The 11975-nt window shown below is 36.9% G+C and overlaps 2 protein-coding genes across 2 annotated transcripts in view; one reads left to right on the top strand and one right to left on the bottom strand.

The window, feature by feature from the left end:
• The first annotated feature begins 1153 nt into the window (after positions 1-1153).
• Positions 1154-6634, top strand: cdr2b (cerebellar degeneration-related protein 2b). The gene is made up of 7 exons (XM_016527884.1): positions 1154-1408; positions 1934-2046; positions 3244-3392; positions 3473-3634; positions 4872-5064; positions 5243-5247; positions 5414-6634. The coding sequence occupies exons 1-7, from the start codon at positions 1330-1332 to the stop codon at positions 6069-6071; spliced, it is 1359 nt and encodes a 452-aa protein (XP_016383370.1). The 5' UTR covers positions 1154-1329; the 3' UTR covers positions 6072-6634.
• Positions 6635-7962: 1328 nt separating this feature from the next.
• The window catches only part of polr3e (polymerase (RNA) III (DNA directed) polypeptide E), a 28050-nt gene continuing 24037 nt past the window's right edge, over positions 7963-11975 (bottom strand). Inside the window, exon 19 of the mRNA XM_016527899.1 lies at positions 7963-9455. Within this exon, the coding sequence (XP_016383385.1) occupies positions 9399-9455 (57 nt within the window). The 3' untranslated portion in view covers positions 7963-9398. The remainder of the gene's footprint in view (positions 9456-11975) is intronic.

An 11975-nucleotide genomic window follows, 5' to 3' on the forward strand; every position in this document is an offset into this window, starting at 1 on the left:
CGGCGCATGTTAGGGGCCCCGTAGGGGAGAAATAAATGGGAACATGTACAGGATATAAAATTCAGCATTTTATTGCATCTGCATAAATGCATATATTTCATGTTTTTTGATTGTTTTATATGCGTTCTAATGTTTGCAACATGTAAACATTATATGGCCGATTTATAAGCCTTTTAAACTAATTATTGAGGAACTGTCCTCACAGTTTCATGGTATTTTACTGTATTACATGTACATTTATTTACATAGTGAGTATACTCACACACATACAGACACACATTTCTGCTACTGTTCGATACTTTTACTCAATTTCATTCCTGTTACTAAATTGTTTTTTTCCTAAAAAAATAAATAAATAACAAATTCAACGTTAATATCACTTTTTTTATTATTATTATGTTTGGTCCATCATGTATCCTACTGTTTAAAAAAATTACATTGTATTTAAAAATGGCTTTGTGTTGTTGTTTTTTAGAAAAGTAGTACACATTGCATGCATAAATGATGTTTTTCTCGATTATTTTTTTGTCACAAATATCAATCATTTGAACATGTAACCAACCATTTCCAACATGTTTTTTAAAAGATGAATTAACTGAAAAAAATGCATCCATGTAATAAAATTAGGCCTACCTGAGATTGCCCAGTAGGCTACATTTTTTAAATAGTTAAATATGAATGGGAAGTTACAAGCTAATAGCACCCAGATAGATAGATAGATAGATGGATGGATGGATGGATGGATGGATGGATAGATGGATATATATATAGATAGATAGATAGATGGATAGATGGATGGATGGATGGATAGATAGATAGATGGATATATATATAGATAGATAGATAGATAGATAGACAGATAGATCGCATCAAGAAGATGCTCCAACTACCAATAGTTAAAATAAATGTATACAAATTCATGAAGGCAATTATATTATCAAATTTGTTGTTTTAACTTTTGACGCAACCTAAAGTCGTTCAGATATAGTGTACAGGAAAAAAAGATCTACTGTATGTAGGTTATACTGTACACTACTGTACACTGCGCGCACCTGCAGGTAACAGGCGCGTTCACACAGCGTGCGCGCTCCGTTGAGCTCCACCTCGTGCGCGCGCACAGTCCAGATTCAGATGATTAAGCAGAGCACGAGAGCAGAGACGCTCGTTATACACACGCTACGTCTCAGAGAAATCATTTTCAACCATTAAAACAAACCTGTCATATACATTTGCTGACAGGACATTAAGTAGCCTACATGAAACATTTCGAAATTAGAGTTTAACATAGAAACTAGAGGATCCTCAGCTGTTCTGTTTGACTGTTTAAAGATGCTCACAGATATTACAGAAGGAGAATTTGACATCAAAGAGGAAGAACCATGGTACGATCATCAAGATCTGGAACACGGTGAGTGATGCTCTATCTGACTTTCTGTAAAAGTACAAGTTAATAACACTTTTTAAATGAAAAAGGTGGTAGACGACCTCTAGATTGGCTTATTTCGTGAACAATCAATAGCCTATAATGATTGAGAAAGTACTTTCGTTTAGTCTCCATTTAATTATAGTCTTCGAAGTAATGTAATTTGTTCATGAAAACAGCATTGATGACAGGAAAACTGTGTTGTGTGCCTGACTCTCCACCACATCCTGACAGAATGACACATTTTCGACATGAAAGAGTGAAATCAGCTTTGTAATGAACTGCTTATCAGTTTCCTGAGTTGTGAAGTAAAAGGAGAAGTTACTACACACCACCTAGTGACAGAGAGAACCTGATGCCCAAATGATTGCAACATCAACCAGATTTACAAATACTTGTATGCATAAATAAAAAAAAGTCAATTAAAATGGTCCAGACTAATTTTAATTGAGTGTTTTTTGCCTTCAGTTTTGGTTGCTCATTAGATGTTCTCCTCGTCTTCTTCTGCAGATCTTCATTTGGCCGCCGAATTGGGTAAAAATTTACTGGAGCAGAACAGAGACTTAGAAGAGACCCTCCAACAGATGTGCATCACCAACCAGGAACAGATACAGGAGATAGAGGCACTATCTATCTATCTATCTATCTATCTGTCTGTCTGTCTATCTATCTATCTATCTATCTATCTGCATACAGAGCTGGGTAGATTACTTGAAAATTGTAGTTGGTTTGTGATTCCAAATCCATTACATTACACACTACTTTTAGATTACTTTTGGCCTAACTGGTTTGTCACATTGATTTAAATAGGATAATCTCGTACCATACTAATAGAAAAAAAAAATCTATTCCATTCATTGTTATTAACAAAATGAATGCATTTAACATTTCGTCAAAGTTTCCCAAACTGGGACTCGTGAAGGAACTGCAGGGAGTTCATGAGTTTAATGAAAATCTAATAATTTATGATGTCATAAAAATGTAAAATTAAAATAAATCATTTTAAAATAACAACATAACAACAATGAAATATGATGTTTGTTTACCTGCATGTCATGTGACCATTAACCAATGACAGAGAACTGTGAACATGCAAATGTGTTACTTTAACACATACTTTGTTGACCTTATTACCGTAAAATCTCAGTGGTGCTTCAAGTAAATATATTAGGTGGAAGAGGTTCGGCTGATGAAGAAGTTAGGGAATCCCTGCATTACATGTAAATAAGAAATAACATGAATTTGTGTATTTTAATGTGTTTGAAAGACAAAAGCCTTCTAAAGACATATACACATGGTTAAATAAACCCTCTGTTCTGAGGAAACGAAAACCATATGCACAGAAAAGCAGTCTTTTATTGACATGGTTCTTTGGATAGTTCCTCCATCTACATTCTCTGTATAATCAGTTGATTTTATGGTTGTATAAACCTTTGTCTGTTCCATGCAGTGATAAACCATTGTAAAATACAGTACTCACAGAAATAGACAGATATCTAGATGTATTATATCTAAAGGCCATAAATAGAGAATGTATTGCCTAATATTTTAGATACTGTGCCAGATTGTCACTTAGCGTCAATATTTGCAAAGCACAACTGATAGCCATTAGTGCCTCCATAGTGGTTAAACAGTTTAAATGAATGAATCTATAGCTAGAACTTGACTCAGACTTCTCTTAAAAGGCAATAAAACGGATGCATATCTTAGATTTACATTTTGCTAAGAATAACTGAGAAAAAGCCTTTATGCAAATAAGACAGACAAAGGTATCGGAACTTGTTAGATTTCAGTCTAATGTTTCTTTCTCCTTTGTTCAGTATCTTTCTAAGCAGGTGGATATGCTGAGGTCGGCGAACGATCAGCAGGCTAAACTCTACGAGCAGCTGGATTCAACCGCACAAGACCTGGAGCTGAAAAACCAACGACTGGTGCTGGAGAACAGAGCGGCTCAGATGAAGATCGAAGGGTAAGACTTTAGAAACGATGGTAAATGAATGCATGAAGCCAAGGAGAAAATGATTTAAATGGCGTATTTCCTGACGGCAGGCTCACAGAGACGGTAGAAGGGCTGCAGACTCAGGTGGAGGAGCTCCAGAGAGACATGCAGAAGCTGAAGCTGGATTCTGCTGAACAGAACCGGTCCCGTGATCGTGATCCTGACAGTGTTCAGGGTCTCACATGCTGCGAGGAGAAATGTCAGTTACACAAGTAGGTTTCTGCAGTACATTTTTGCATATTTTAAACCCCCACTGTGTTTTGTGCTACAGTAGGTCAAGTACGTGAAACTAGTGGCCTTTAAATGGTCACGGTCAAGTGGATTAGTAAAGAAACAAATTAGCTTCTTCTCATTCGTAGGTTTCAGGCTTAGCAGAACTACCTTCCCACACATTTATATTCCTGCCAGACTCTGCTTAATCTGCTGGAGGTGACGTGGACAGGGTTGTTTGACGCAAGAAAAGGAAAATATATATTGTGTTACATGCGTCTGATTTCACAATTTTCACATTTGCAATGTTATTTCTCACAATTCTGACATCTCACACTTCAAAATGTATTTCTTGCAATTGCAAATTTTATATTTCAGAACTTTATCTCCCATCTTTATATCTAACAATTGCGACTTCATTGTTCATAATTGCGACTTTAAAGGGGTCATAGGATGCTACATGCACTTTTACAAGCTGTTTGAACTGATGTCCTGGCTTAAGCTAAGCCCCATCTGTGAAACCAGGCCTATATCTAACAATTGTGGCTTCATTGTTCTTAATTGCGACTTTATATCTAACAATAGCAGCTTCGTTTTTCGTAATTACGACTTTACATCTAACAACTGCAACTTCATTTTTTTGTAATTGCAACTTTATATCTAACAGTTGTGACTTTTTTGTTAACAATTACACAATTGTTCACAATTGCGACTTAATTGTTCATAATTGTGACTTTATATCTAACAATTGCGACTTGTTTGTTCAGATTTGCTACTTTATATCTAACAATTGCGACTTCATTGTACGTAATTTAGACTTTATATCTAACAATTGCGACTTCATTTTTCTTAATTGCGACTTTATATCTAATAGTTGCGACTTCAACTGCGACTTTATAACTAACAATCGCAACTTCATTGTTTATAATTTATGACTTTATATCTAACAATTGCAACTTTGTTGTTTGTGATTGTGTCTTTATATCTAACACTTTAAGTCCCATCCTTCAGTTTTTCTAATTGAATATTCTGAAATATGCTAAAATAGGCTCTTTTGGTTGATCTCAGAAAAAGTAAATATTTTACACAATATTTTAGTCTGTACAACTCCAGATTTCAGTAAAATGCAATCTGTTGTTGTTTTTAACATGAATTTATACCATTAGGATTCTCGTATATTTCGATCTTCAGTTATCTGACCAACGGCTCTGATTTCTAACCATGCAAAATGTATTTCAGGTACTTTTCCCATGAGCGCTCTGTTTCCACCAGCCGCTCGTCACTGAAGCGTGAGGAACAAGACGAGTACTGGGAGCTGAAGCGCTCGGTTGATTCCCTGCAGGCGCAGCTGAGCACAGAGCGCGCTCAGAGAGAGACGGCCGAGCTGGAAGCTGATGCTCTGGTGCATGAACTCAGCCAGCTGGAGCCCAAAGTGGCGCTGCTTAACAATCGCAACTTCATTGTTTATAATTTATGACTTTATATCTAACAATTGCGACTTTGTTGTTTGTGATTGTGTCTTTATATCTAACACTTTAAGTCCCATCCTTCAGTTTTTCTAATTGAATATTCTGAAATACGCTAAAATAGGCTCTTTTGGTTGATCTCAGAAAAAGTAAATATTTTACACAATATTTTAGTCTGTACAACTCCAGATTTCAGTCAAATGCAATCTGTTGTTGTTTTTAACATGAATTTATACCATTAGGATTCTCATATATTTCGATCTTCAGTTATCTGACCAACGGCTCTGATTTCTAACCATGCTGCATGTATTTCAGGTACTTTTCCCATGAGCGCTCTGTTTCCACCAGCCGCTCGTCACTGAAGCGTGAGGAACAAGACGAGTACTGGGAGCTGAAGCGCTCGGTTGATTCCCTGCAGGCGCAGCTGAGCACAGAGCGCGCTCAGAGAGAGACGGCCGAGCTGGAAGCTGATGCTCTGGTGCATGAACTCAGCCAGCTGGAGCCCAAAGTGGCGCTGCTAGGAGTCTACAAGGAGCACCTGGCTGAGAAGGAGGCTGAAGTCCAGGAGCTCCGCCTGCTTTTGCGCTCGAGCGAAGATAACGTGTTCCTCCCATTGGATGATGAAGTGGGCGGGGCTGGACACAGGGGGCGGTGCTGCAGCGGCGAGAGGCAGTTGCTTAGTGATGAGCAGCCTGCAGTGAAGCATCATGGTATCTCTCTGCTAAATGAGGTGGATGCTCAATACACCGCCCTGCAGGAGAAATACGACACGCTGCTGCGCCGCTGCAATGGTGGGATGTTGTCAGAGAAGCAAAAAACTGGCCAAACGCGCACACACTCGCCGGGTGTAAACACACAGAACGATTCCCAGCAGCCCGAGTACAAGGCCCTGTTTCAGGAGATTTTCACCTTTATCCAAAAGAGCCAAAAGGACCTGAAGGAGAACAGGATCAATCCCGGTCAGGTTGAATGAGGCACTGATCTGCGTCTATAGCTATAGAACTAGTATAGAGACCTTAAAGGTTTGATACGGCAGGTTTATCCCAGGTACTCTCTTGCTTTTATTGCCACTTTTATTACCTGGTGGCGAGTGTATATAAAGCACTTTTGTAAATATTTCTAAATGTTACTGTAAAAAAAAAGCTGTAAACTTAAATGCACTGTAACTGATCTCTGAAGCAAACATGTATTTATAGTGGAGTGAATCTCACAAAAACATTTCCAGGTTATATATTACTACATAATCAATAGGAAAAAATTGATATTAGCATAAATCAATACAATAAATAAAAAGTAAAATAGTAGAAAAATAAAAACACAATATAGCCTTTTGTGCAAATTTAAAAATGTCAAACTATGTTAATGAACATAATTTAACTATCTAAGAAGAATGTAATTAAATTGTAAAAGTTGTTGTAATACTTACAGTTGTGTACAGAAGTTTTACTTTGAAAATCACCCTGACCAGAAACAATTAAAAATCACTGTAAATTATAGGCAGAGAAGATGCAAACATTAGATGAACACAAATATGTATAGATGTTTTATTATTTAAATACATCATTTGTTGGTCTGCATTACAGTAATGTGAAAGAGTGCTTATTTGCCATGAAAATAATGAAATGCAATAATCATAATGATACAAAAATAGTCTTTAATTTTTATATTCTCTTTTGAATTTTGAAGATATATTTACTTTAGCTTTGTGCAATAAAGCCTAGTGTTTTAGTCATTACTGATCTGTGCATTTGTTGCATCGGTTAAAGGAATTCCATTCCATCTTAAAGATGTCAAACAGTTACTTAAATAATATTTTATTGGCACATGAACTTTGTGACACCAGTTTCAGTCTCAACCTTGTTAGTACCATTCATTCATAACCCCATAACAGGGCAAGTGTCTCCAGTCGAGTGTTTGCATGTGAACTTTCACCTGTATCAGTGCAAATGAGAAGACTGAACTTTATACGGCACATAAATGGACTTTCCACCCAGACATCGTCTTCAGTTCCAGAGGAAAGGCTGCTTCTAATCAAGGCCTTTGATAAGATTTGAGTGACGTCGCAGCATTAGGTAATGCATTTATCAGGCTGACATGCGCCGTCTGTTATCTTCAATACAGATGCATTGCACATTAGAGATAGCACTGGGTTGTATTTAAAATGGAAAAATTACAAAGGCATAATGTTGTAAGCTTAGACACTGGGTAGAATTTCAGGAAACGCACATTATAGAACGGACTTATTTTGAGACTTAAAAAAGAACCATTTCTAGCATATTGGGAGAAATATGAAGTACTGTAATGTAATCAGTAATCAATGATTGTGTATATGTAAATTACTAACCTCAAAAACAAATAGTATAGCCCTTGTTCTACTGATATATTTGTCCCTGTATTTCCTTAATACTACATAAAATATTTTCTTGAAAAATTGATCATAAAAATGAAGTATAATTTGACAGTTTCACATTCTAGTAGATTTTCTGCAGTTAACTGAGCATTAGTTTCTATCAAAGTGTTGGTTTTGTATTAGCCTTGCTCAATATTTTGTAATATAAATTAAGAACTATTTTAGTGTCCTTGTTACACATTTTTATTACAGTAATAACTGCAGATAATGCATAATTGCATGCAACTAAATCTTAACCAAAGCATATAGAAAGTTAATATGAACTAATTAACTAAGTATTATTTAGTATATAAATACACGGTAACAAGGACACCTTAAACTAAAGTGGCAGATTGCTTCAAAGCAGCTAAAAAAAAAAAAAGACAGGAAAGTGAACAAATACAAATAACAGTGTTAATGCTGTAGAATTGATCAATTATGAAATCAATTTCAGCTGTAAAGCAGCTCTGTTTAATTTTTCAGCTCAGTTTTTTTCACATTTTGTTCTTATCTGATAATGTCACTGCAGTTAAATCAATAATACTACTGAATGTAAATTGTCTTTTGTAGGACAAAATATAAAACAAGAACTTTTGAAGATGAGTTGTCAGTTGCAACGTTTATTCAGAATGACATACAACTAAAAAAGGTCAGATTTGGGGTTCTCTGCTGTTTGAGTGTGTGACTGTACAGACTTGGCAACGATGATCCAGAATATGAATATGTGGAATGATTAATAAACAGACTTTATGACAGTGAACGCTTTATATGCATGCGTGGAGGAGACACATGTGCATGTGAAGGTGATTTCAGTCATAATTATAAAGATTGCAAATCATACTGATAGAATATTTCCCCTGAATAACTAAGAGGCACTTTCTTTCACACCCAAACACAGTTTAGCAACTTGAGCAAAAATCCCAGATCACTTGCATGACGAGTCGCGAAAAAAAAATAAAAAAAGTGTAACCATTATGCATTTTTTATTTTCAGAAGAAATTAATTTTTAAATTGCTTCAGCATTTATGCAGAATGCCATAAACGGTCTGACATATAATGGACAAGACTGCAAATATAAATCCACTGCAAATGTCATTCAGAGGTTCACATTCCAATGTCAATCTCCCTTCAGGTCCAATAAATATTCATGAGCATTGATTCATATATTAGACTTACAGGGTTTGTCTGTTAGAATTGAGCTAAACTGCTCCAGAATCAACCAACGTTTTGTCCTTTTTTTTGGTTGTCAGAGCTGTAAACATTTCAACGGGAGCTTCATAGCCTTCATTTGACCCAATGAGAGCTGAGAAATTAATATTTCGGAGGATTTATTATAATCTAGTGGTCTTCAAATGTGTCCGTATCCTGCAGCCTGTTTTCTTTGGGTTACAGTAAAGTCATTCTTAAACGTGGGGCAAAATACCAAAAAAAAAAAACTCCTCAATATGCAATAAAATCAAGAAAACGATTGAACCAAACATCTTTTTTCAGTCAGCTAAATGTAAGAAACAAGGCCAAAATCTGCCGACAAGCTCCCAAAGGCCACAAGCAGGATAAAATGAGATGAATCATGATCTCCTGTCATTTTTATTAGCAATACCTACTTTCATATCAGGTCATAAAAAAGAAAGCAATAGAAAACCAGCATAACTGATCGTATGCGTTCAGCACACAACTCCTTTCCTCGTACTTCAATTTTCCACAATCGCAGGATCGAATGGATCTTCAGCCCTTTTCGTGAGATGCTCATGTGACCAGACGTAAGGGTTAACGGAGTGGGCGTGTCCCCGGGCCGGTGGTGTCAGCCGAGGGCAGTGATTGGTTGGTGTGTTGGCTCCGCGTTCACTCTCTCTGAACTCTGAGGGAGGGAGGCGTGTGATTGACAGGATCTGCGGCGCTCCGGCTCTCCTGTCAGGAGGGAACGGTTCCCTTCAGATACCACATCCCTCCCAAACTCATGCAGCACTCCTGAAGCAAACACAACACTGCTGTCAGCAGAGAACACATCACACTTTACTAAGGGTTAACAATGACCGGCACATACAACTTAAATGCTAACACTTTAGTACAGGGACCAATTAACTAGTTGCTTATTATCATGCCTATTAGTAACATATTGGCTGATTATTAGTGCTTATAAAGCACATATTCTGCAAGACCATATTCTTCATCCCTAATCCTACCAATACCTTAAAGGTGGGGTAAGCGATTTTTCAAAAGCGCTTTAGAAAACTGATTCGGGCCGAATAGCAAAACAAACTTGTAGCCAATCAGCAATAAGGGGCGTGTCTACTCATGATGTGGAGGAGAGCGTTCAGTGCACAGGACGGACATTAACCGAGCGACAGAAAGATAGAGATGGCGGATAAAAAAAAAAACAAAAGAGGAAAACGTCTGCGGAACAAAAGAAGGCTTAAAGGTACAATAGGAGATCTTGGAAAATGCTAACTTTAGCCTGATAGCACTGAAAGCGAACGTCCCACCCTTCCTGCAATCGCCGTCCAAAGCCACGCCCCCTGAACGCATTTACACTCACAGACCAGAGACAACATTACTACAATAGGCTACATCAGGTTCCCAATTCCAGCCCATGTTCCGAAGTGAAGTAAACTTCAACGGATTTACCCCGCTCAGGGAGTAGGGAGCAATGAACACTGTGTAGGGATCATATCGATCGGAACACAGTTCATGCACGTAGCTCACTTCTAACGAGCTGGCGCGAGGACTGGATTAACCGCTGGGCTACATCATGTGTCATTCACCAGTGAGAAATCTTTAAAAGTACTACAATACCAGGAAGGAAAATCGGATTGTTGATGTTTGTCTGCCATTCTCGCTCTGTCTGCACAGCGTGCGTGAACGCGCTGATGACGTATCCTGTATGCGCGAACCGGGTGCGCAGAGGAATGCTAATACATACATTGACAGGCAGGTAGGAAAGCATATTAAAACGCTCGGACCGAACGTTTTGATTAGACGAACATTTCTTGATCCTACACCTTCCACAGAATATATAAATACAGACAAATACATTTAGACCACTTAACTTAATGATTGCTATCGGGATGTGAAGAGACTTTCAACCAGCATAACAAAAAATGTTTCTGAAGACAATCACCTATTGCACCTTTAAAACTAACATTTTTTTAAATCTATAAACTAGTTGATGTCAGTAATTGATTTTGTTGGATCAAGTAGTCAACCATCTTGCCCACCCATACCTACTACTGTCATATATTCATTGCCTTCCAAGATAAACTACCATTCAAAAGTTTGGAGGCAGTAAGATTTTTTTTTAAATAAATTAATACTTTTATGCAGCAAGGATGAACTGAATTGTTCATTTATAATGTTACAATACATTTTAAATATTACAATTATTTCAAATAAATGCTGTTCTTCTGAACCTTTAAAAATCCTGAAAAGTGTATTATGGTTTCCACAAAAATATTAAGCAGCAAACTGTTTTCAACATCGATAATAACAAGAAAAGTTTTTTAAGTAGCAAATCTCAAGCATATTAGAATGATTTCTGAATGATCATGTGACACTGAGAACTGAATTAATTACTGCTGAAAATTCAGCTTTGCCATCACAGGAATAAAAGTACATTTTATAATACATTAAAGTAGAAAACAGCTATTGTACATTTTAATTATATTTCACAATATTACTATATTTACTGTATTTTAATAAAATAATGCAGCCTTGCTGAAATAAGAGACTTTCAAAAACATTTAACAAAAAAAAAAAACATAAAAAAAAATCTCTCACCAACCCCAAACTTTGGAACTGTAGTGCACTTCATTTTGACATCAGTTAGCATCAAAAGTTTCTTTCAAAATTTAAACATTAATCTGAGAATCTCAGAATGTCAGGTCAATTCTTTTCAGTCTTATCTAATTAAAACCAGACTCTTTCACCCAATATCTGTGCATTCTAAAATAAATAATTTGGTTCTAACAGATTTAGCTTAGCAACACTAATGTGCATGTCACACTATTGGTAACAATTATGAATTTTGAGTCTCTAGACAAAGAAAATGAGAGCAAGACAAAGACAGAAACAAAGAGAAAGACAGACATCATCTTGCGTCCATGTGCAGGCGTCGCATGCAATGCGTTTTTGACAGACCTCCCAGGCAACACCCTCACCACATTCGAGACAACATTGAAGACAAGATCAATAGACTGATGCTCCATAAAGTTCATAAACATTTATTGCCACCCTGACTGTCTGCATCTATAGACTGGACTAGACACATGACCAGTTACATCTTTACTATGTCAAAAAAAGTCCAAACTATGTGAATTACTAGCTACCAAGCATGCACTCCTTCACTAGCCTGTTTTGTCTCAGACATCTTGATATGGTTTTTTTATTTCTCAAAGGATTTATGAACAGGCCTTACAGACCGCAGTGGAAGTACTTTGAAGCCTGGGCAGCCTCCACAGCTTTAGATGAACATCACTGGTGTCACAGGGGAGA

The sequence above is a fragment of the Sinocyclocheilus rhinocerous genome, unplaced genomic scaffold (genome assembly GCF_001515625.1).
Source record: "Sinocyclocheilus rhinocerous isolate Xijiao unplaced genomic scaffold, SAMN03320098_v1.1 scaffold792, whole genome shotgun sequence".
In the NCBI taxonomy this organism is placed as follows: Eukaryota; Metazoa; Chordata; class Actinopteri; order Cypriniformes; family Cyprinidae; genus Sinocyclocheilus; species Sinocyclocheilus rhinocerous.

Coding starts and splice junctions, on each gene's coding strand:
- cdr2b (XM_016527884.1), top strand. CDS start 1,330: ATGCTCACAGATATTACAGAAGGAGAATTTGACATCAAAGAGGAAGAA. Junction 2,047..3,243: donor AACAGATACAGGAGATAGAG/GCACTATCTATC, acceptor TCCTTTGTTCAG/TATCTTTCTAAGCAGGTGGA. Junction 3,393..3,472: donor GCTCAGATGAAGATCGAAGG/GTAAGACTTTAG, acceptor TCCTGACGGCAG/GCTCACAGAGACGGTAGAAG.